This window comes from Caloenas nicobarica, chromosome 7, assembly GCF_036013445.1.
Source record: "Caloenas nicobarica isolate bCalNic1 chromosome 7, bCalNic1.hap1, whole genome shotgun sequence".
Classification (NCBI taxonomy): domain Eukaryota; kingdom Metazoa; phylum Chordata; class Aves; order Columbiformes; family Columbidae; genus Caloenas; species Caloenas nicobarica.
Genome location: NC_088251.1, coordinates 10,211,815 through 10,236,047, shown reverse-complemented (window position 1 = coordinate 10,236,047; position 24,233 = coordinate 10,211,815). Strand labels below are relative to the sequence as shown.

Sequence of the window (24,233 nt, the reverse complement as noted above, 5' to 3'; positions counted from 1 at the left end):
TATTGCAGTTGAGACTAAGAATATTCCATGCAGTTTAGAGGTTTTCACATTAATTTCCAAAATAACTACATCCATCTTCTTAGAGCAAGAGCTGAAGTCTTTCTAACCGTGAAAAACAATGTAGAACAGTGAAATCTTCCCTTCCCAGTCAGTTCACATTCCCATACCTATAAAAAAGTTTTCGTAGGTCTAAGAACAAATCATCCACAAGTGAATATGAATGTATAATTTATTTGAGGTGGACAAGTCACATCATTAAAAGTCACAAGTAACGAATCTTATCTTGAATTTGAATCATATGTTTATTTTATAGTTTTCAGGGGCAGCTTCAGAGAAAATAAAATACAAAAGATAGGCAGCACGCATCACAATCAGATGCGGTTGGGGAAAAACCTAAAACATGAACCCTCAGAATGTAATTTAAACAGCAAAAATAAAAAAAAAAAAAGATGGGATGAAAAAGATGCATCTTGAAGGCAGTCCACTGAACGGCTTCTTCAATTACTTATTGTTTAAAAAGTACACAAACCATGGCACAGGCATACCCAACCCTTTCAGCTGCGAGGAAAAGAAAACCTTGTCCTAACATATTGCCTAAGTTGAAAGTAATATACTGAAAACTTCAAGTAAAGGATTGTGGTCTGAAGTAAAAATTCCATTTCTTGTTTAAAAAATTAGAAGGCTATCTGTGTTTCTTCTCTCCATCCACTGCTTGATCCATTTCTGAGTCATATTGGCATTTTTCCACACATTTCCTGGGGAACCAGCCTCGTTCTCTTATTCCACCTTAAGACATGAAAAGTTGCATTAATGTGGAACAAAATATGAACCACTACAGAGCAAAGACACCAGACTGGAAGAGATGTCAAGACGTTACCTAGTTTATTTTCTTCTCCAAGGCAGGACATCTAAGTCATTGCTAATGTCACTGCCTGGGGATGCACTGAGTTTCTCCCATTGCCTAAAATGTTTTCATAGTTCTCCAAAGTTTTCTGGTACTCTACCTTCCTATTAGAAAATCTTTCCTAATACCCTTTCTGAATCTTTCTGTCTATAACTCAAGTCCACAACTTCTCTTTCTACACACCAGGGACACGGGAAGCAGCCAACCACCTTCTCCACAACAGACTTTGTTGCAGTTGATGACTATTTGCACACACTCTGGGTTTCTCCTCTCTCCTTGTCCTCTCCAGGTAAGTCAGCCCAATTCTTTCAGCTTCCCCTTACAAGTCACATTTTCTAGTACTCTTGATTATTTTCATGGTTTTCTTCCTAACTCTTTACAGTTATCTCCCTCTTTCTTGAGATGGAGTAAGTGCTTTTACTTGTGGCAGTATTTCAGCTGAGTCTCTGCCAATGTTGAGTATGATGGAAAGATCACTTTATGCATCTGGGAAGCTATGTGCTTTTTTCTTCTTCTTGCAAGTGTTGACTCATCTTAAGGTTATGACTGACTCTTTCCTCACAAGAACTGCTACTTAATCATTAATTTTTCCATCTTGTTTTAGTGCAGCTTGTTATTACTGCCTATTTATAGCATTTTGCTATACATTCTTAACAAACCTCAGCTTAGTTTTGAAGCCAATGTTATTTTGAATTCTAATCCAGCCTCTAACACCAAGTTCCCCACCCAGACCACATTTCATCCAATTAAAAAAAGTCATTTGATAGAGCACAGATACCCCCAGCTAATCTTCACAATGCAAACTATTACCATGCTCATTCAATGACTTGTTTAGGTTTGATGTTTGAAAGAGTTCATTGGAGTGAGCTGCCAAAGCACTTCTAGTCCACGAAGGCCTCAGACCTCCCATGGAAAGCAAGGACACTTTCAATCTTGTGATTTCAATCTAGCGAGCCAATCTGTTGCCTGCCTCTCTTTTGCCAACAAGGAATGTACATGCAATGAATTCACAATTGCTTGGAAGAGACAACAGAATTCAACACACTCCCAGTGGAAAGTCTGGCAGGTAAAATTTAGCTCATTCCTACAAAGGAGGGCTAAAGTAAAAAAATGTAAAAATTTCAATGCAGGTGGCTGTGATGTTGTCTCTCTGCAGACCAGCAGGTGCCCTTAATGTCTTTGACAGCTGTAGTTAGGTATGTAAATGCATGTCAAGGTTTTTGGAATAGATCCCAAACCAAAGACATAAAATCTCCTTGTTTTTAAGGTGTACAAAGAGTAATCGCAGGTCTTATGTGTAAGTGGTGTGTGTAGGTCAGAAATCTGAATGTGTTTAAGACAGACCGCTGTTGAAATATCAAAAAAAGAAATCACTCTTAACCTTTTTAGAGTCTAGAAGTCTAATTTTTTCTTAGAATAAGAAGTGTCCCCCTTCCCATCCAACCTTCAATAAACTACTAGATGAATGTTCTTTCAGTCTGACACATTCATTTAATATTTATCAAAACTGGTAGACCTACCAGATGTAAAGGTGTGGTTTTAGAGGAGATGAAATAATGGCAATAAGGTCAGTCATTCTACATTTTAAAAATGAACACGTAATATTGTCCACATTTCTAGACAGCTATAAAATTGATTTGTAATTTTTCAAAAGAAAAAGTGAAAATAACTGCTTCATACCATCACCAGCTGAGTCGAGAATCTTCTCACCATACATCCAGTGTCTGGGGAAGAAAGTGTAACAGGTAATTAGATGCCAGAACTCATCTCAATATATCTTTTAACCAAACATAAAGGTGTGGAGCCACTAACTTTAAGCCTCTTGTGGCTAAAATCAGATCCCCTTTACTCAGTGCAATTCTAGGTTCTTCAGTGCATGGTGTTGTGAAGAATGTTTTAACACCTTTAGTCACAGGGCAGCAGACACCACTGTAATCTTCTACTGCTCGATACCGCACCTATAAATTTGAACAGAACACAACAATATATTATTGTAAGGAGTTATGGCCTTGCTGACAGTTTTATACCAAAAAAGTCAATTCAAGCATACCATTAGATTTGAGCATAATATCAAAGGCTGTCAAAGGGATTCTAAATTTTAAATTAACTGCTTAACAATGAAGCACAGTCATCTTTATTACCCCCTTTTTTACTATTTGGAAACTAAGGAGCAAATGCAAAGAAAGCTAAATGCTAAGTTTAATTAAGCAGAGGTTGCAGCACACTGTTTGTGTGGAAACACAAAGTCTTTACTTAATTGCTATGTTTAAAATCAATAAAAGAAATAGTGTCAGCAATTACTTATGTTTATTTATATGGATATTTCAAAGCCATTTCAGACCAAACTTCCCAAATACTTACGCTTCTTATTCGCTTGTCTGCTTTCTGTTTCAGTTGCTCTATCTATAAATGATTATAAATAGAAATTTAGGCAATGTTTAGTTTAAGAGGATTTACGTATTCAACACAAATTGAAGTCAGGTATTAAAACCATTCAACAAACACAGGAAATACCATTAGCACTTGCCCTCACAAAAGCATAACTTTTTAGTCTATCAAAAATGGGAAAACATTTGGCAGAACTTTTGTTTCTTAAGTATATGTATTACTAGTAAGTCTATTTTAGTTATTTAAAAAGCTGGTATATTACAGTGAAGGAAAGTGGGCAATTGGATGGTGGGGAGGATTAACTTGAGATATCATCAAAGAGCAATTACCGTCAAACTGTATTGATGACAGCCATCTCTTACTGGCCAGTCCAGACCATCTCCCTCAGGAATCCCAGACCATGTAAACACTTGCTTGAAGTTCTTCCATTTACTTCCCATGTCATAGGGAAAAATAAAGGTCTCACCTGTTTGGTAGTACTGGATTCTGTCTTTGGCCTGAAAAATAATTAAGAAATACGGTACACAAAAACATAACCTACAAACCATAGTTGAGCAGCAAACATTAAGGCCAGATCCACCCTGTGCTCTGATTTTATTTTATGGCTTTTCTCAAAGACTGCTGCCTGATTATTTCTCAGTTACAAAGACTTCCACAGCTCAGGATTCTTTGATTAACGTTCATGAGCAAACATTGGTAGCGTCTATTCCACCTCTAAGAACTGCATAAACAGGCATGCTCTGAATCTCCCACATCCTGCAGTCAGGAGCTTTTCATTCTTTCAGTAATGATGACATCTAGTGGAGCAGCCACAGGAGAGTTTGTTCTCTTTGCTGCAATAATGTCATTTTATTAAACACATGTTACAGTCTGTGTTCAGTTTTCAGAAGGGACATATTAACAGACTGTGTTTTACAGTAAAAATTTTAACAGATTATTCCAAATTCTACTTGTAACAGGGTTTTCTTTCATTTGTGTTGTCTAATTTTGACACAGAATAAAAAGACAACAAGATAATAATTGTTTGTGGATTTATACAAAATAACCTGGTAGCACTGAATTAGTTTCCAAACATGAGTCAGTTTTGATTCCCCTAAACTTAGCTTCTGCTGCTTGGCTATATTTCTTTAGAAAAATCTTGTGAAATCCTCTATAAAAATATGGAAATTAAAAAGAAATTTAAAGGAGAGAAGACTAGATATACTATTTTCTAGTACTCTTCAAAACTAAGGAAAATCCTCCCAAGATTAACCAGGGAATTAGGAAATGAGGAAAATCATGAGCCAAAACATGCCACCTAGAATGGGTAGGGGAGGTGGACAATTAAAGACACAGGCAGGTGTAATGAGAGGCAAAGACGACTCAAGTTTCAGACAAAAACACCCAGATATTCTGAGAAGATAAGCAAAGTCTCTTAAAAGCAAATATTGTTCAATGTTCACACCAATTCCCCCAAACAAAACCCCAAAAATCTATACGGTTAAATGATTTCTCATCTATTCCAGTGAATTTCAGAGACAGTAAGGGAAAAGCTGGTTGTAGGTGTTATGTGAATTGAAATGACACCTTTGGATTAAATTCAGAGAGGTGAAAGAAAAAATTGATTATTGTGAAAAATAAACTTTGTAGCAATACAATACAAGAATACTGTAATAAAAGCTTACCTTTTCTTCAATCCAGGACTCGATTGAAGTTTTATTTGTCAAAATTACTTTCATCTAAAATAAAAGCATTAGGTGAAATTAGTGTTGATTTTCAGCTAGGCAAAGAAAACTTCATTTAACAAACTATATTTTCTTTAAAGAACAAAACTTTTATAGGCTTAACGGTAACATATAAAACATTCAAAGTTAAGATTCAGCATAGATACATGCTAACGCTCTCCTCTAGAACCACACACTTAGTATCACACAGTATTTCAGTTTATGCTTACAAGCGTATTCTTGTTTCCTTCCAAACATCTCAAACATTTGAAGTAATGTATCAGGCATGTACTCCTGAAATACCAAGTATTTTGCCTTTTCTAGAGAGTTTACAAAGCCCATCTCATGTTTTCTGATTTCATTAGATTTTCACCTCTGAGTTCTCCCATGAAAAATAATTTAAGAAAATGAGGTAACGACAGAGGAAGTGGAAGAAAGCAATATAAAACCTTGGAAAAGTTACACAGCAACACAAGCTCTAAACAGCTGCTCCTGTCTCAATTCTGAATTCTGTTTCTGCTCTGCAACCAGGGAAAACCTCCAGCTTTTAAGTTCTCTGTAACAGAAGCCATAGACTCACCTGGATAATAAACAGCATACCAACAGCAATAGTTGTTCCTAGTGCCAGTCCTAAGGCAAATAAAGATGCAGCAAATGCAGACAGTCCAAAGGGAATAATAGGTCGAGGGTCTCTTTTGGCTGCACTCATGTCAATCTTTACAGAACTCCACCCAAAAGATATCTGCAAAGGGAAAATATCATTCAGCTCTAGAACATTCTGACTGCTGAAACAAAACAAATTGCCAATAAGAAATCTGGCTCTGATGTTTGCGTGGCACAGTACCCATTTTCAATGGAAACACTGCAGGTTTTCCTCTGAAAGCTTTAGCAGATAGCAGTCCACAATATTACTGCTCTGCAAAGACAACACACAGCCTTCAACTGTTACATTCAGTAGATGTTTTCAAGCTCTTCATTGCAACCACAAAGGCTGAAATCAAAGCTCATAATCTCAACCATGGATCTGAGATAAGGGATGTATTTCAGAACAAGCTTTGCTCATTGTTGCTGCAGTGAATTTTTTCCATTTAAAAACAAATCCAACATAATTTACTTCAGTTCCAAAAATAATGTACTTTTTTTTCCCCTAGAAGAACAGGATACGATTCTAAAAAAGTGGCAAGCAAAAGAAAATAAATAGCATTTAACTTGTGTGTTGGAAATAAATAGCAGTTCCTGTGCCAGCCAAAACACAGCCTGTTTCCCTTTATATAAAGTGCTGCTCAGAAAAAGCTCTAGGAAACTCCCAATGATTATGACAAGCAATAGAAAAAAAAAAAAAAAAGGAAAGAAAAGAAAAGAAAATAGAAGGAATTTTCTCTGAATCCTTCTCCAATTATTGAACATACTTCTCACAGGCAGAGAGCAGAACTGAGAATACGTGTTGAAAGAATAACAAGGAATTACACGTGTTTTTTCTCAGGAAACCAAATTCTCTCATACTTCAGAGATAAGTTACTATCTGACTTAAATAATATTTTAAGCATTCAATTATGTTTTCTTACTCTGTTGTAGAGCTGAGTGTACATAGTCATGACAAATATGAAAGAAGCGTGAATGCATCCCAGTGGAGCTAAGAGGAGAAACAGAGTGAAAGATGCGTGATTCTGGTATCCACAGCAATTGTTGATCCAAGGACAGTGGTGATCCATCTTCATGACACATCTGTGAATAAAAAATATTGATTAGTATAAAGGACATATATGATGTTTTTCAAAAAGCTCAAAGGACAGCTAACTTTCTACTACTCAGCCTTCATTCATTCATTTAAACCCACCAATTTCCAACAGATCAATACAGTAGTTTCTTTTTTTGTTGCTATTCAGAATGATATCTCATGTTGTAGAGTAAAAGAAAGCAAAACAAAAATGCTCCCAAATCCTACCCTCCCTAATTATCCCTCCTCCTCTTTACTGGAACTTGCTAGTTGCCAATAAACACCACATTCCAGAGCCAGGAGACGGCGGCCTAGTATGGGCCACAGTAGAACTATCAACACAATAATTAAGCGCTAATACTATTGCCATTTTTTTAAAATAAGCACACCAGGAAAATAAAGGGAATATCAAATCCCTTGTGAACTACTTGCAGAAAGAACACATAGAGATACATAGCTTCATCAATCGCTCTGTATTGACCTCACACCACTGTAAGTCCTTTTCAAAATCTACTTAATAAGCGTAAACAACCTAGAGACACTCTTGTATTCAAAATAAAGCGGGTTATTTTGATGTAACTTACACGTGCAAACAAATACTTGATAAAAGATTTGTCCACTTCTCAAATTGCATTGATTTAACTTAACAGGTATAAAACTCACTAATTATAATGTTGCAATTTATCTGCACCAAACCAAAGTGATAAACAAAGGATTGAATTGCAAAAATATTCAGCTCCTCTGAAAAGAAAATTGAATTGTTTTGGCACTACTGATCTTTTAAGCTAGTCCATTCCCAATGGGAAGTTCAGTTTCTCCCTTTTAAAGAATTAACAATTCTTTATCAGCATATGTTCAACTGCTACTGTACAAGTTCTTGGACATATAACTATAAGCACAAGTGTTTTTGAAGAAGTTCCTAGAACTTAGCTAGAAACCTCACCCTGCTCAGGTGGGCCACAAGTCGTGACTCCATTCATGCACTGAAACTTGCCATAGCATAGAAGACTTTCAGCGACGATTTAAGTTACCTACTGCATAGCAACAGGCTGGAAATTCGTGCAGAATGAGCTACTCTGGCCAGAGTTGAGGGGGCAGAAAATTCTTAGAGTGTATCAGCAAAATGATTTGAAGACCATGCTGCAGTTTCTTCTGTTTCACTTGACAAAAGATAAATTATTTAAATAACTTGTTTTTGCAAAGAGAATCATCAGGATCTGCCAACATTTTCTACTAAGCCCTCAGTGTAAAGATCATCGCTCAAGGAAAAGTGTCTAATTTTAAATCTCAGGATGATGCAGCCAAATTACAGCAGTGCTCCACAGTTTCAGCCTCTACTTCCTAAAAGCACAGACTGCCCATCCCGTGTTTATAGAAATAACAAATGAACGTGTATGCTGTGGTTTCCTTTTACCATGTTCTTTAATAGTCCTTCAGAAGAAGACCTGCCCAGTAAACCCAAGACAAAAGCAACTACAGCCTGGACTGCAGACAGCTGAAGTGGCTTGCTTTTTTCAAGCTACACTAAATTCCAGTGCAGCTATTTAAAACAGAAGCATTCTTTACCTCAGAACAAGTCTGTTGGAAGACTAGCACATAGCAAGGCACAAACTTTTATAGTTGAACGAAAAGGATTATTAGTTCACTTACATACCGAGTCCCCTCAAAAAAATCCTTTAGTCAAGAGTAAGGAACAGTCCAAAATTTCCACTCAAATCACCATTTAACTCCCATTTGGAGAGATGACAGAACAGGATTTTCTGCTCCCTGAGCAGATGAATGTTTGGACTCAGAACTTAGAAAAGATTGAAAGATTTTTAGGTAGTTACACAGGCTCACTTCCCTGAAAGAGTACTCCAGTGTTTTATTAATACTGTCAAGAAGTTTTTAAGATAAACCGATTTCGAGCTAAAAAGAAAATATTAAAGACAATTTATTAAACTATAATAGAACATAGTAAATCCGTATTGAAATCACACAACTAGGAAGTGGAAATACTTGAAACAGGTATAGTGTTCATATGGAAGCCTTCTAAAAATGTGCAATACAAGACTTGGAAAAACAAGTTATATTAATAGCTCATAATTACATTTGAAGCTGCTTTAATACAGACTTTAAAAAAATTAAAGAAAACCAGTACCTGTTACACTTTCGACAGTGGTGTGAACGTGGTGCCTTATAAGACTGACACACTTTACAATATTGGAGATACATGCAATCCTGAGATTTTTCCTTTAAACAGAGGAATAGACATGTTAGACATATACATAGTTGTACTGGCAACGCATATATCAGCACTTTCCTAACCTAAGCATCTTTACTTTCTTCTGACAGTGTGTTTCCTAACGCAACCCTATTTAATGGTAGGCGGCAAGGAGAGGAAAAAAAAACCAAAACAAAAAACCCAAAATGAAATAATCTCTTGTTTATGAACACAGCCATCTCCCGCTGTTCAAAGTGCTGGTTGCTAAAAGAAATAAACAGTTCTTCTGTCAGGAAGAGTGACTGTACACACAGGGTTTCATAATGAAGTTCTGAGAGTAAAAAACAGCATAAGGCCTTTAGAATTACAAAATAAAACAAAAAAACCCCAGCTTGTACACCTTGTTTCTTCATTTTATACCATGAGCCAACCTAAGCTTACTACTAAGATATGGTACAGGTAGGCATTAATGTTCAACTAACTCTTATTTGCCACTCTCTTTCTCTCACACACATACACCAAGTACAGCAAGATGAGACAGGGAGGCTGATAGATAGCAAGTACTGGCCAAAACCTGTTCATGAAGCGCAATACCCGGTTGTCCTGCTAGGACTACATCAGGATGCTCCTCTCACTAGACTCTGTCCTAAGAAATACTCCACAAGCAGAAATATGATTATTACTAATATTTATATCCTGCCCCTGGAACACAAACTCCAGGTGGTTGTCTTGAGATACTGAACCTGTATCATTGACTACTACACTGTCAAGAGATTACTGAAGCCAAGGAAATGCAAATTTCTACCTTAGCTTATAATCCTGTATTGAACACAGGATAAACATCTAGTTTTCTGTCTCAGATAAATTTAAATTTGCTTAATTCAGTTCTTGTAACCTTTATTACTAACAGCAAAGTCTTCAATACAACAACGTCTGCATGAGCATGCAGAAAACCCTGAAGTTCTCACTCCCGGCTGACAGCGCTTGTTGCATTGAGCAGCACCTGTAACAAACACATCACGGGCAAGAATTCCCGTTCAGCCCCAGATCTGACAGAGCTGGGACGGGATGGGGTAACCCGGAGCACACTGGAAACACCGAAAAGCGGGAGAAAGTGGAGATGTCAAAACGAGCTCAGGAGAAGGGGGCGGCCTGAGGTGGGGCGGAGGTGGCACCAAGAGATGCGCGATTTCTGCTGTTTTTCTGATCTCCACACGCTCCTTTCGGAGAGGCCGGCCCGGCACCAGGGCAGCCCGCGCTCCCCCGCCCGGCCCCGGGGAGGAGGCGATGGAACGGCAGCGCTTACCGGCGTCCAGCCCAGCGGGACGTACCCCGGGCCCACAAACATGGCGCTGAAGTAGTTGTACAGGATCATGACGGTCCAGTTGAGGAGCATGAGGAAGTTGACGCTTCCCCCGGCCGTGTCCAGGGGCCAGTACCACAGCGCGGCGTCCGCCATGGCGGTGGCGGAGCACACGGCCACCACGGCCAGGGCCACCAGCGGCCCCCAGTGGCACAGCCGCCGCGCCCGGGGCAGCCCCCCCGGCCCGCCCATGGCCGCTGCTACCGCCGCCCGCCCGCCGCCGCCCCGCCGCCGCGCATGGCTCCCGCCGCGCTCAGACCCGCGCCGGCTGCCGAGAGAGGGGGAGCGCCCTGAGGAAGGGGAAAGGGAAGGGGAAAGGGAAGGGGAGGTGTCGGGGCCCGCCGGGCCTCGGCCCCGCCCCGCCGGCCCGGGATGGGAGGCGGAGCGGAGCCCGCGCTCGCCTCCGCCCGCCGGGGCCTGCGGGTCAGCCACCGCCCCCGTCCGTTCGCAATACGGTCCCGCCGGGAAACAGCGTCCCGCAGGTGGCGCCGCAGCCTCGTTCCTCCGGCCCCGCTCCGCTGAAGCAGCGGGGTTACACTGCGGGGCGCGGGCGCTGCGGGGTCCCGGGGCGCCGGCCACGAGCGGGCCGCCTCTGGGGCTGCAGCTCGGGCCGCCAGCGGGTGGCGGGGCGGCAGCGGCAGCCGGGCCGTGCTGGTTAAAGCGCCTGAGCGGAGGCGCAGAGTTCCGCCGGAACCCGCGGCGAGGCGCCCGCCGGCGAGGGGGACGCCTTAGCGCGTAGCAGAACGCGGAAGCGGCTCGGTGCGGAGCGGCTGAGCGCACCGGCTGAGCGCGGGCTGTCCGCGGAGCGCAGCGGGGCCGCGGCGTCTCACCCCCTGTCCTCCAGCGCCGCCGCCATGTCCTCCGATTTCGAGAGCTACGAGCAGGACTTCGCGGTGCTGACGGCCGAGATCACGGGCAGGATCGGGAAGGTGCCCAAGCTGGTAGGAGGTGAGCGAGGGGCGCCTGCGGCGGGGGGGGCCCGCGGAGAGGCCGTGGCCGCCCGGCGTGCTGGGCTCCCCCCGCCGCTGCTCTCGCCCCGCACCGCGGGCCCGTCCTGCTCGTCTGTAGGAGCCTCCCCGGCTCCCAGAGCCGCCGGCTTCCCAGCAACAGGCGCTTGTGGCGGCGGCGGGGGCTGGTGGTGTGACCGGAGCCCGGTCTGTCTCCGTGTCCCGGCACCCGAATGTGTTTTCTTGCTCCTCACACAGCAGAGTCGGGGTTCAGCTCCCTGCCCCGGGTGCACATCTCTCCGAGCAGCGAGTGAAATGTCTTAAGAATAACCTGACGGGGTGTTGTTTTGTCGTTCAGCGGGAAGGATCAGCCCTTCCCTCCTGACCTGCCGTGGGGCCATGCAAAGTTGAGGCGACCGCAGAGCAGGGTCAGAGCTGGGGGTTGTGTCCTGTACCAGCGTTTATCGTGGTCGTGCCACAACATCAGTAACGGAAATCAAGCCTTCTTCATATGGCATAAGCAGAATTTGTGCACGATTTAATCCGAGTCTGTATTTTTGCTGCGTTCTCTTAAAACATTTGGTTTGGGTAATTGACTGTGGTGACTCACATGTAGGAGCAGATTCAAATAAATCAGCGTTCATTTACTTTAATGTGTTTGTCAGTAGCCTGCGGCATTCATGGTCTGATTCATGACGTATCCCTGCAGCAGACACAATAATTTCTGTAAGAGTGTTAGAGATAGAAAGCTGAAAATTATAGTGTTTAACCAGTCCAGCTGAATCTTCCAGCGCATACAAATCAGTGCCCTAATACAGGGCTCCTAATAGGAGACAGAGGGAAACTGACACTAGTGGATTTCTCATCTGTCCTTCATGTAGCTCAGCTTAATGCCTCGTCTGTTTCCAGGTCATTAAATATTTCTGCCTCTGCTTCCTATGCACATTTCCCAAAGCTTTAGGATAATTAAATCATAGAAGTGGATATCATATAAGGAGGGAATGAACGCACGCTAATGGTGTACTTTTCCGTATGACTAAAGGCAAAAATAGGCATCCGAGACCAAAGTATAACGTCCTGCTTTTAGAGTGGGAAATGCATCATGAAGTGATGAAGCAGTGACTCTAAACAGGATTTGAGGTAGGTGCTCAACTAAAACGTACTATTTCAGTGCAACATTAATTCAGAGGTCCAAAATAAATCTGAAATGAATAAACAGGGGGATTCTGAGTAAAAACGTGTTTGATTTCTGGAAGGTTATGTCCAATTCTAATCTTAGCAAGTTAGAAAGTCTTCTGATAAATTGGGATTCAGTGACCAGTTACAGGCATGGTTAAAGCACAGGAAACTATGCCTTTTCATTGGCCTAACAAAGCTTATTTGCTGTTGAGCTTAACAGAAAAGACAGAGGGGGATAATTCAGTCACAATCTGCAGGTACTTATGAGCTAGAAAGCTTTTTCTGTCTTGTAATGGGGACTTAGAACATGAAGAAGGGAGTGACACAAAGCATTCCTGTGATTTAAACTTCGAACTGGTATAATTTAGTCTGCTGAGAAATTATATTTGACCTGTAAATGGCCACTGGAGCAATTTACTGAGAGGATGCAGTGAATTCTTCACTAATTTAAAGTACCTAATCAAGGCAGTATTTCCCACTGCCTCACGAAGGGTTGTTCACTTTCAAACAGACTGGATGTAAGAATCTCTTGTAGGAATAGAGAGACACCAGAAATGCACTACGGGCTCCTCTTCTGAAAATCCATAGTGCTACACTGATCCCTGGAAGAAGAGTAGAGATTTAATTTCCTAATTGTATAGATTTTAGAAGTCATCAGTGTCTGTTTAATAGTAGGGAGAATATTCTGCTTAGTAGTAGTGGATTTCCATAATCCTCTCCTTGAGTCACTCTCCCTTATTCACTTAGGGAGACTTTGGAGCTTAAATATGAGATATTTAAAGAGTATTGTCTTAAACAGTGACATAGCCTAGAAGCAGCAGGCTTTGAAATCATTATTCTTTTATGTGGCCATTAGAAGGTTTATTTTAGAATTTGCCATCCTCTAAGAGGAGAAAGAATGCATGTTCCCTGCGGGACCAGTAGAGTGGTAGTGGGCTAAATGGCCTCAAGATAAGGCAATGTTTTTCTTGTTGGTTTTTTTGGTGTTTGTTTGTTTGTTTTTGGTGGGGTTTTTATTTGTATTTGGTGGGGTTTTTTTGTTTTTTGGATTTTTTTTTTCCTAAGAGGCGGCTTTTCCATTTTAGGATTTGGGGCTGGTCATACATGGTTTGGACTGGCTTGCATTGTGAGTGTGTTGTTTCAGTTTTCAGGACTATTCTGTCTTTCATTAGCAAAAAAATCATTTACAATTCGAAAACAAATTGTACTTTTACCTAATAGAGGTGTTTGACCACCTGGAAAAATAAATCTCTGACTGTGCTCAACACTTTAATTGAAATATTTTTAAATACACATTTTTCCCTTGTTTCTTAATAGGAATATTTGCAAGATCTTTGCTGCTTCATCACTAGAAGTTCCAGTTAGTTCTTCTGGAGATGGCTGGGAGAGCCTCAAAAAGAGGATTATGAGGTGGGAGGGGCATGTCAGGAGAGATGCACGTGAGGTGCCAGTTTTCAGCAGCAGTGATTTGAGAGATATTGCTGATGGCCTTCTTCCTCCACGCTGGAAGAAGCACGATGAAAAGGTGTAAGGGCTTGTGCTACTTCTGCATAATACAGAGAGATCTCCAGGAGTCTAGTGACTGGTTTATTTCCTTCTGCTGCCCAAGATGGACCTGCTGTAAGCTTCGTGTTCAGTTGAATTGGAGAAATACTGGTTAATTGTTTTTGCAACATTCCTGCATTCGTTGTTGTCAGGACTTGATGCTATCTCGTGTTCTGGGAGGATGATGTCTCAACAAACAATCCTGTTGTCACAAATGCATAAATAGTTCAGCAAGAAATGTAACAAAGAGACTCTGATACTACAGAAACAATAAGCAGCAGGGACAATAGAACATCTTGGGAAGAAATGTCTTCTGTTGAGGCAGACATCATCTGGAAAATTAGAGTGTTCTAAATAGAGAAATGGCTTTTAAATAGATTTTCTGTGATGCTGCTGCAGTTCTTTGAAGAAGGAAGATCATTGACTGATGTGTTTTATTAATGTGCCCTGGTGTTTCAGAGAAACATCTGTCTTGTGATTTGACCAAAAATTTTTATAAATTTCTTGATCTGAAAGAGAGTTTTATCTGCACAAATGATGATACTTGGTCTTTTCCCAGCTCAGTAGCCTCTGGGTCATGATGGTTTTAGACTTCAGTGTTGTCATTCTTCTGATACTCAATACCTGCATTTTCTACTGGGCAATCAAAGCACTGTATTTCAGTCTCTGACAGATTTAGCTGAAGAAACTCCCACTTTAATTTTCTGTTGTACCCCCGTACTGTAGTTGACTCTCTCCACTTCAGGTCTGGCTTATTACGTTGTGCCTCTCGAACCCAGTTTTATAACCCAAAGAGAGAAATACATGTATCGTTCCATTTGTCTCTGCTATTGGACTGTAACTTCTGGCAGTGATGAACGTGTAAACCACCTCGACCAGTGTTGCAAAATCTGCAAGTGGTCTATGCACTGAAGCCCTTTGTTACTCAGTCTCTTCCTCAGCACGTACTAATAAAAAGAAGCGATTCCATAAGCAATGAGACTACTCAGTCTTGGTCCAGATTTATTTTCATCTCTTTATTTGTTTTGAGTTCACACTAATGCTGTGTTATCTTTTTACATTTCTAGGCAGATTTCTGCTTTTCTGTAACCACTGTATTTTGTGGGACAAACCAGTGACCAATGCAAGGGCAAAGCTGAAAGAACTGAGAAAAATGTAGTAAAAGCTTGTTTCTTTTAAGAAAGTGATACAACCTTGTGTACAAACACAGAATGAATTTGTTTGCAGTCCTTACCCAGAGGAAAAAAAGCCCAACAAACACTTTTGTTTCCATATTGTATCCATATTTTGTCAATTTGACCAGTTACATTATGCAAGCTACATGCAATATCTTATTTGGGACATTGTTTCTGGCAACGTGGAGACAAAAATTCTTTTCTAAAGTGAGACATATTTGATGGAGCATTGTTTCTTATTTTCTTTGAAGGATATTATCAATAATGAATTAAGATAAAAAAGTTATGAAAAAACCCTTTTCATTATTTCATATGATGGAAATGTATTTAAGGAAACGATCATAGGATGGTTTGGGTTGGAACGGACCTCAAGCGGGCAGATTGAAAACTACTAAGACACAGTGGAGTAGTACAGTCAGTAAGATGAGAATCTTTAATTGGATCATAACTTGTTTGTCCTGATTTACTAAATTAGTGGCAAGCTTCTTTTTCTCTAATTACCTCTGACCTCACCTGCAGTCTCTGAGCAAGTCGTCCTGTGGATATTGTGCCTTCCTTTCTGTGGGGATTCTGACTGTGAAATAAGTTGTTTCCTTAGCTTAACCATGGCAGTAAAACTGAAAGTAAATGGTTTGAAAACCATTCCAGCGAGTGCTTTCTGATTGATAGTGTTGTAGCATTTCATGCTGCTATTGCTGATCTCAAGAGCAGACCTAGCAGTGTTGGCAGCCCTGCAGGCAGGTGGCTCCAGGCACCATATTCCCACCAGGATTTTACATGGATGCCGCTGGAGGAAGAAAGTGAAACCAAGTGGGTGCTACTTATGCTTTGGTAAGCTTGCTTTTCCTTACCAAAGTGACCCTGCTGGGTCCTGCCACCCCTTCTTGCTCTGGGGACTACATGGTATTTTGTGTCCTAGAGCAGGGGTGTCAAACTCATTTTCACGGGGGGCCACGTCAGCCTCGCAGTTGCCTTCAAAGGGCCAAATGTAATTTTAAGACTGTATAAATGTAGGAGTAGTTACATTTATACAGTCCTAAAATTACTGGCCAAGAGGGTCAGGAGTTGCCACAAGTTCAGCTGCTTTCTTGCAGATCTGTAAGATGTTGCTCCGGAGCTGTGGTGCTGGAATGTTGCCATGTGCCTGCTCACACATCTGTGTTTGAAGGAACAGCAAAAGCCTGTTGTCTGAAGGCCTCGCTCCCAGCAGTTGCCTTAGTCACCAGCTGCATGATTATATATTGATAAATCTGGGATGATGTTAAAATGGAACTCCGGAGTGAGCTTAAAATTTGAATAACTAAACCATTGAAGATCATTTGAATGCCTCCTCAATTTTATGGAAGCAGTTTCAGTTTCAAAACCCTGTACCTTAGTATCTCTGTGACTGGGTAAGATCTTGCTGGTCAGTGGAGTAACAGATAGTTCTTGTAATCACAAGTATACACCAAATTTGTACAGCATGAAGTATCTTTCCCAAAACCACAACTCTATTCCCTAAATTTCAGGTTACTTAACATGTATGGAAATTGTAATCCAGTAAAACTTGGGGAAATGCTGAAATTTCTATGGTACATTTATTTTCTGCTGCTATATTTTAAAATTTTATTTCAGCTTCAATAAAGTGGTATTGTGTGTTTTGTATCTTATGTTGTTTTTCCTTTCGTCCATCAACATCTTGCCCACTTCCAAATGAAGGAAAGAACGGAGGTGTTTTGGAATGCTGGGTAGGACAATCAAAATGTGTGGGCAAATAAGTGGCAGATTCTGTTTTCTTTTGGGTTTGCTTATGTTAGGTAGATAAATCACTAACCATTACATTTTCTGGCCTGCGTGCCATCATGAGAACCTGGTGGGGAATTAAAGAAGGACGTTGCTTGCAGAGAACTAGAAATGCTGCACAGAAATGAGCGTTTCCTGCATCTTCTGCTGTAGTAGAACCCACCAGACATGGCAGCGTGAATTCCAGATTTGCAAGAAAGATGCTGTTTTTCCATGGCTTTAGCTTTATAGAGAGGATTATTTGATTAAATTCTGTGTCCCTTTCAAGGATAAGAAGGGAAACTCTGGGAGGATTTAGAGGTGAGCTCTAATTTCTCGTGTGTGTCACTGGCAGAATTCCCTTTCCTCAGGGGGCTTCAGTGTTCTTCAAGGTTTTATTCTAGCTATGTTTTGCTAGACATAGTGTTGTATCCTCAGAAGACAGCTTTTCTAGTCCTTGAATAGCTGATTATCTGCAAAGATCTCTGCATTATCTTAAAGGTGGAAAGATGTTTCTGAGCCTGACCCTCTCTGCAGGCAGAGCTCCAATGTATATGTGAAGAAGGACAGATCATGATGTTTGCATGTCCTTAAATGAGAGTGTGGAGTATCTTATGTAAAGGAGAAGATAGATGGACAGGGTCCCGTGGAAGGGCTCAGCTGGAACATGACTTGCTTATGCTGGGGATGCTTCACCAAAAACTCTGTAGCAATATAGTACTTCCAGAAGTGGTTCTGTTACTTTTAAGGAAGATTGTTTTAAGAGCACGTTTTATTTTATATGGCAGAAATTCTGGTTTTGGTTGCTGCCTCAGCATCCCCTGATTCCTGCCTGTGGCACTAAGTTTGCTCAAAAAAGTAAAGCATTTCAGCATAAGTTAAATTATATTAATTTAATAGAGTCCCTCTTGAAATTCAGTGGCATGCAGAGGATCAAAGGAGATAATCAGATAGTCTCTTTTGATATTTAATGTGTCAGTTCTAGGATACAAAGACATCATGTGGAAGAGAAGCAAAGTAATTCAGGTTGAAAAAGAAAATCATGATGTCTGAAGATACACAATAAAGTCTCTTGTGCCAACGTAGACTTATCCAGCATGATCTCTGGAGAGCAATGACTGGAGATACTTTTGTATGATTCACTTTTTATATGCTTCATCAGGCAAACCACCAGCACAGATGTCTCATGATGCTCTTCGTGTGAAGGATTGTAAGTGCAGAGTTTTGGTTTAGATTGGATATTAGGAAAAAATTCTTCACGGAAAGAGTTGTCAGGCATTGGAACAGGCTGCCCAGAGAAGTGGTGGAGTCACCATCACTGAAGGTGTTTAAAAGGGCTTTAGATGAGATTCTTAAGGACATGGTTTGATGCTAGAGTTAGGTTATGGTTGGACTCAATGATCCTGAGGGTCTCTTCCAACCGAAATGATTCTGTGATTCTATGAAGGTGTGGATTTATAGTCAGAAGGATGGAAGATGTGCCCATGAGAGAGGTAGGAGGTGGTGCAAGTGCCAGTATTGCAGCCCCGAATGCCCACAGGAGTTAAACAATGTGGGGACTTTTTATTATCCAGTGACTGAATATTCCTCAGAAAGTCCTCTTTCATTGTGTAACAAACCAAGTGGTCAAGCAGTTGGAATATTTGGCAGACATGATGCTGAATGTCAGTTCATATTGGATGCTCTGCCTGAGAATGGTTGGTTAGAGGCAGGTTGGAAGTCAGACACGCTCTCTATAGCTGGGGTATAGACTTGTTGGGGAACCTGGTGAATGATGATTGCTACGTATAACCTATAACTGATTCTAGGTGGGTTTTTTCACATTTTTATCTTTTATTACTAATTTTTTACTGCTGCTAGAAGACAGTGTTTTTCTTGTAGTTCCCATGGCATTTCATGTTGTTTCTGTCAAAGCAGAAGAAACGAAGTTCTACACCCAGCATAGGAACAGAGGAATAGAAACCTCATTTTTCTTCAGTACCTGGATTCATTATAAGTGGGATTTATAAGTGGGATGCTTGGTTTTGTGCATCTCATATTTTGCAAATAAATAGGATAAGCCTTTGTTCTTAAGTATTTTTTTTCCATTTGGTGTAAGTATGTGTCTTCTCATGCATTAGTACACACCCAGCAGTCACCTGCTGAGGCAGAACTTCTACACCTGGAGCAGCTCTAACTTCTTTTTTTTTTTTTTTTTGTAATTACTAATGCGAGTATTGCAGTGTTTGATCATATCACACAGAATAAATCCCTGGAGTCAGATTTAACTGATACATACAAGCTTTTGAAATGGTATATTTTTCTTTCATGGCAAGAGCACAGTTATATTGGTATTTTCACAATTCTGTTTCAGATGACAAGAAGCAGATGGTTGCAAATGTTGAGAAACAGCTCGAAGAAGCAAGGGAACTGGTATGTTTTGGCTTTTCATATGTTAACTGCAAATTCCTTGGGAAAATAATAGGTTCATTAGTGGTAACATTCAAAACACACAATGCCCTAAAGTATTTAACAATAATATATTAGAAAATGAAATAGTATTTTTGAAATAGTTCTTATTTGAGGCTATGAAATACCGAAGTGGAGTGTAGCTTGTGTTAATCTTGTGTTAAGTGATTTAAAGTTTGCATTATTACTGTAAGCTATTACAGGCTGCTTCAGGTTTGACTTGTGGATTAGGTCTTTTACTTGAGAAACTGGGTTAAATATTTGCACACCTGGACTGTTTATTTTTTTTCTTGCAGGACCCATGAACCTCCTTGATTTAGTCTGTCTGATTGTCTTGTAGAACAGGAGATCATTTTTTCTCTTTTAGCAAGTGAGGCATAAATATATTTAGGTGTTTGAGGTCAAGGGAGCAATGGTAGTATGGGTTATTGATCTGAGAAGGGTAAAAATGTTAACCAAGCATTAGTTAGTGATCTGCACTGACAGAAGAAAGCAGTATGTGTTAAGCAACTGCGACTTTTTTTAAAAAATTTGTTCCCATTACAACGTGTCACGTCTTCCATCTGGATGGAGTATAAAAGTAAAATTTTGTACATATGGAGTAACTGAGCAAAGGGCGTTGGTGACAGCTGTCACTGACTTTTTCCCACATAGCCAATAGTTCCTTGCCTGAAGTTGCTTTCGTTTGTTGCTTGCAAATTTTTTTGGTCTGTCTAGTGTCACAAATGTAACCTGACTGTTAGAATAGGGAAAGGAAATGAGTTCTCCTCGCCTGAAAATTCTTATAATTGAGCAACTCGAATCAATGATTTGGTTACTAACTAAACAGTAATGATTTGGGTATTCTCACTGAGAAACTTGGTAAGATTACTGTCCCATCTCATGAGGATGTTCTGAAGTTCGAGTAAGGCCTTTCAGGCACTTTCGTATTCAAACAGCTGAAAGAAACTAGAAATCTAGAAATGTTTTTCATCGCCTTTTCATTACAACTTGACATGGCAAAAAAGCATAGCCATATGGGGAAATTGTAGCATGGGTGGTCTGATTTAAAAATAATTCCAATTTTGTTTTCTACACAAAGTAAGATTGGAAGGAGCAGAAATTGAGTTAATGGCTCATTACTTTTCTCTTTATGTCAGAAAAAGATCATCTAAATGTGTATTTATTATAAGATTAAAAAGTAAATCCTGTGTCTGTACTTTTATCCTGATTATGATCTTCATGTAATGTACTGGCTTTTCATTCACGCTTTTGTTTCAGATCTTGTTGCTAATGCTGCTAGACAGGTGCTTAATTCAATTATTGGCTTTAAGCAATTACCTAACATGTTTGTGATTAATGTCAAGGCTTGGGTTTAAAAATCAATTTGAACAAACCTGCTAATAACAGAACTGATTAAAAAGATCCTCTTTTAAACTAAAAGCTACAGTAGAAAATCAAAATAAACTGAATTCCTTGCTACTGATAGTTTTCATACGTTGGTTTGCTTCATTGTCTTGAGTAGTCAAAGCTGGGTTTAGCTGATTTTGGTTTATTTCCTTCTTGGCTAGGAAATAACACTCTCATGTATTATAAATATTATTGTAGAGAGCATTTATTTATATTGACTAACCATTGATTGTTTTAAAACACTGTCTGCTTTATTTGGGTAAAAACACTGGTGTAATTGATTTGATCTATGTGCAGAACTGGCAGCAAAACTTTTCAGGCTCCCAGGCTGTGTTTTCAGCCAGCAGTGTTGAGTAAGAGATCTCTGAAGAGAAATCCTGCCTTTCTGCATCCTGTGTAGAGTATCTGAATGTCATCTTTACCAGGTTTTTAAGAAAGGTGAATGTTGTGTCAACCTTTGAGAAGTTCTTTGAGTGTAAAATCTAGCATGTGCTAGAAGAGTTGGAATTAGCATTTTTGAGTGAAATTTTGCTTTTAAGAAGAAAAAACTGTCTGTGCATTACTTGCCTTTATGTTTTATGAAGGACACATCACAAAATTGCCATGTTGCAAATGCTAGTTTATTCTTGTTTAGCTTTTTTTTTTTTTTTTTTTTTTAAAAAAAATCTCTATTTTAGTTCCAGGACTTTAGAATCAGAATAAAATAGCAAAGCTTACAAGTTTCAGAAAATGCTCGCATCTCTCCAGAGCAATTTCCATGTGGAAAAGTTCCTGTGGGAGGTGGAGATTTATTTTGGAGTCTCAATGGACATCAGCAGCAGCGCTGCCTGCCTTTGTTGTATTTTTGAATGGAAATACCAATGGCTGCAGAGCTCACTACTGGGAGTGTACTGGGTGGTGTTAGGAGCAAACCTACTGGGTTAAGAACCTGAGGAGCCTTAAGGATGGGGCCTGGTTTTTGAATTTGGGCAAGAATTGGGCGCTAAAATGCTCAGCTTCACCACAGAGGTGGCAAGTTTGAACATAAGCAATAACAGAAGTTCTTTGCTTTTTGGTTTTCTGAAGAAAACTTGAGCTTCTACAGATGTTTTGAGATTTAAGTGTCAAGTTATTTTTAGCTTTTAATAGGATTTAGCTCTGTTCTTACTTGTGTATGAAAAATGTGATTTTATGACCAATAATATGAGGCCTGACAGTGAAGATGCATGAAATTAGGTTGCATTTAGTTTCACACCTACTTGGACCACTTTCTTCTGTATGACTTTGCATGGAAATTTATCAGCCCAGCCACGAAATGTACCCATTTAATCTCATGATGACAGAAAAAGAAAAAAAAAGATGTTAAATGTTGTCAGCCTAAATATGCATGCATCATCATTGTTTCTTGGACCTTACACCCTCTGATACTGACTCTCTAGAATGAACATTTTGGATTTCATGGACTGTGGTCTGATCCTTGCTGCAAATTCTCTATTCGCTGGGTGATGCTTTCATTTTTACATACTAGATAAGAATTGAGACTTCATCAAAGTATCCCAGCTTTCACGTATAACTGTATATATATGAGAGGAGTGTTTTCTCTGTTTATAGAACGTTTGAGATCAAAAATATTGAGATGAGATTGATAAGAAATAAGCCATTAATTCCAGCTATCGGTTTAATTTATAATACCCCTTTGGAAAGTTAAGCCTGAGCCAAAGAACTGGATAGAACTAGAAATCGCTTTGTATGTTTCGGTTCATTACTGACTATTTAATTAAAGTCTGCTTTACAGTTTATTACTGAATATCATTTTGTATAATCAGAATAGATCAGGCAGAATGACTTCTGAGTATCTGGTAATTCCATTGATTAAATTCAAATGCTTTCCTTACGATATGAGGATGAAATTTCAAAGTCTAAGCAAGCGATTACATAGGAATAAACTGTAGCTGTCCCTTGTGAAGACCCATAACTAGTAGCTTGGGACCCTAATTGAAAGGCATTTCTGTTCCAATGCCATATTGCTCAACTGAGATCAGTAGGTGGTGAGTGAATATTGTTCCCGTTGCCTACAGCCACCAAGGAGAGGTATTCTTTTATCGGTTTAGAGTAAGCTGGAAAGATTTTACAAGGCAGGTAAGGGATTCTTCAGCTGTGCAAAGCAGAATTCCTGAACAGACAGCACCATGTAGTGGAGGCTCCGTGACCCAGTGGGCAGGTAATTAGCAGGCAGCTCAGCCCTGGTTTATAATTCCTTTTGATTTTCTGTACCTCTGAGCCATATTCCTGCATTTCAGGCCCCTTAGTATTCTACATGTCAAGAATAAACAGAAAAAGCTTTTGAAAGACACAGTCGATCTCTGATATTTTAATGCATTCAGCTGTATACAAGTTCTTGAATAGTATTGTTATTAAACCCCCAAATTCAGCTATTTAATATATCTACAAACAGATTTGGGGTGTAGATTTAGGCAGTCAGTTTAGGCTTTGTAATTCTGCTGAGCAAGCTGTATTTAAAAGAACAAAGATTATTTTATTAAACATAGTGGTTGGTGGTAACTAAAACTTTAAACATGTACATATATACACATATATACATGTATATATATAAACACACATACATGTTTATATATACATTGATATGTGTCTGTGTGTATAAAAACAAATAAAATACTCTTTTCAGCCAAGGGTTTCCTAAACAACACAACTAGATGGAGGCAGTCTTTCTTCTGAACGATGTTCATTTGCAGGAAGTTATTTAACCACAGTTTTACTATTTTCTTGTAATTAAATATATTCATCACATTTGGAATTGAAATCCAGAAATGTTTGACTAGAATCATTCCTTCCATGTATTAATATTAATTTTGTCATATATTTTTTGACTTAAGGCTGTGTTAAGATTTTGATAAATTGTTTATATCTTGCAGACTAAACAATGTTTTTCTTGATAAAGAAGGAATGTTTCTTAGAATTTGTGAACAATTTAGGTAAATTCATCCTTGCTTTAATTCACATGATTTGATTTACATGTCCTCTCTTTGTTTTCACTTGCTAGCTTGAGCAGATGGAACTTGAAGTTCGAGAGATCCCACCTCAAAGCCGAGGAATGTACAGCAGTCGAATGAGAAGCTACAAACAAGAAATGGGAAAACTTGAAGCTGATTTTGTGAGTTTTTAACATATTACATAAAGAAGGAATCGATGAGAACTTTTAAAAATAATAATGCAGTTATTCAGGCAACAGAGAGGGTATTTTTGACTAGTGTGAGAGATGAGTTCTGCATGTATCTTGCTATATTTATGGACAGATGAAAAACAAACTGGGGAAGGGAAGCTTTTCTTTTTGCAGCAGTCTCACACCAATATTCAAGTTTCTACCCTTCTGTCCCTTTGCCCTGGATCTGAAGTGTTTCTGTGTCATTAAACGTTGTGAGTGTTCACGCTGTAGGAAAAATAGTCAGCTTTTAATCCTGTTTCTCAAGGAATGATTGGTAGAGCATCACAATTAATACGCAAGTATAGCCTG

The 24,233-nt window shown here is 39.8% G+C and overlaps 2 protein-coding genes across 4 annotated transcripts in view; one reads left to right on the top strand and one right to left on the bottom strand.

Moving 5' to 3' along the window:
• Nucleotides 1-232: 232 nt before the first annotated feature.
• On the bottom strand, nt 233-10,701 carry ZDHHC6 (zinc finger DHHC-type palmitoyltransferase 6). Of its 2 annotated transcripts, none has more exons than XM_065638749.1 (10): nt 10,222-10,701; nt 8,853-8,944; nt 6,561-6,720; nt 5,576-5,737; nt 4,957-5,010; nt 3,622-3,789; nt 3,266-3,307; nt 2,717-2,862; nt 2,585-2,628; nt 233-786 (listed from the first exon to the last, which is right to left on the bottom strand). In XM_065638749.1, the coding sequence occupies exons 1-10, from the start codon at nt 10,468-10,470 to the stop codon at nt 683-685; spliced, it is 1,221 nt and encodes a 406-aa protein (XP_065494821.1). In that variant the 5' UTR covers nt 10,471-10,701; the 3' UTR covers nt 233-682. The 2 variants fall into 2 exon arrangements, with proteins under 2 accessions (XP_065494821.1, XP_065494820.1); XM_065638748.1 differs by having other exon boundaries at nt 697-786; nt 2,808-2,862; nt 10,222-10,482.
• Nucleotides 10,702-11,029: 328 nt separating this feature from the next.
• Nucleotides 11,030-24,233, top strand: part of VTI1A (vesicle transport through interaction with t-SNAREs 1A) — a 268,497-nt gene continuing 255,293 nt past the window's right edge. For both annotated transcript variants that reach the window (XM_065638988.1, XM_065638989.1), the window contains exons 1-3: nt 11,030-11,226; nt 19,239-19,297; nt 23,763-23,873. In XM_065638988.1, coding sequence (XP_065495060.1) covers nt 11,133-11,226; nt 19,239-19,297; nt 23,763-23,873 — 264 coding nt within the window. In that variant the 5' untranslated portion in view covers nt 11,030-11,132. The remainder of the gene's footprint in view (nt 11,227-19,238; nt 19,298-23,762; nt 23,874-24,233) is intronic.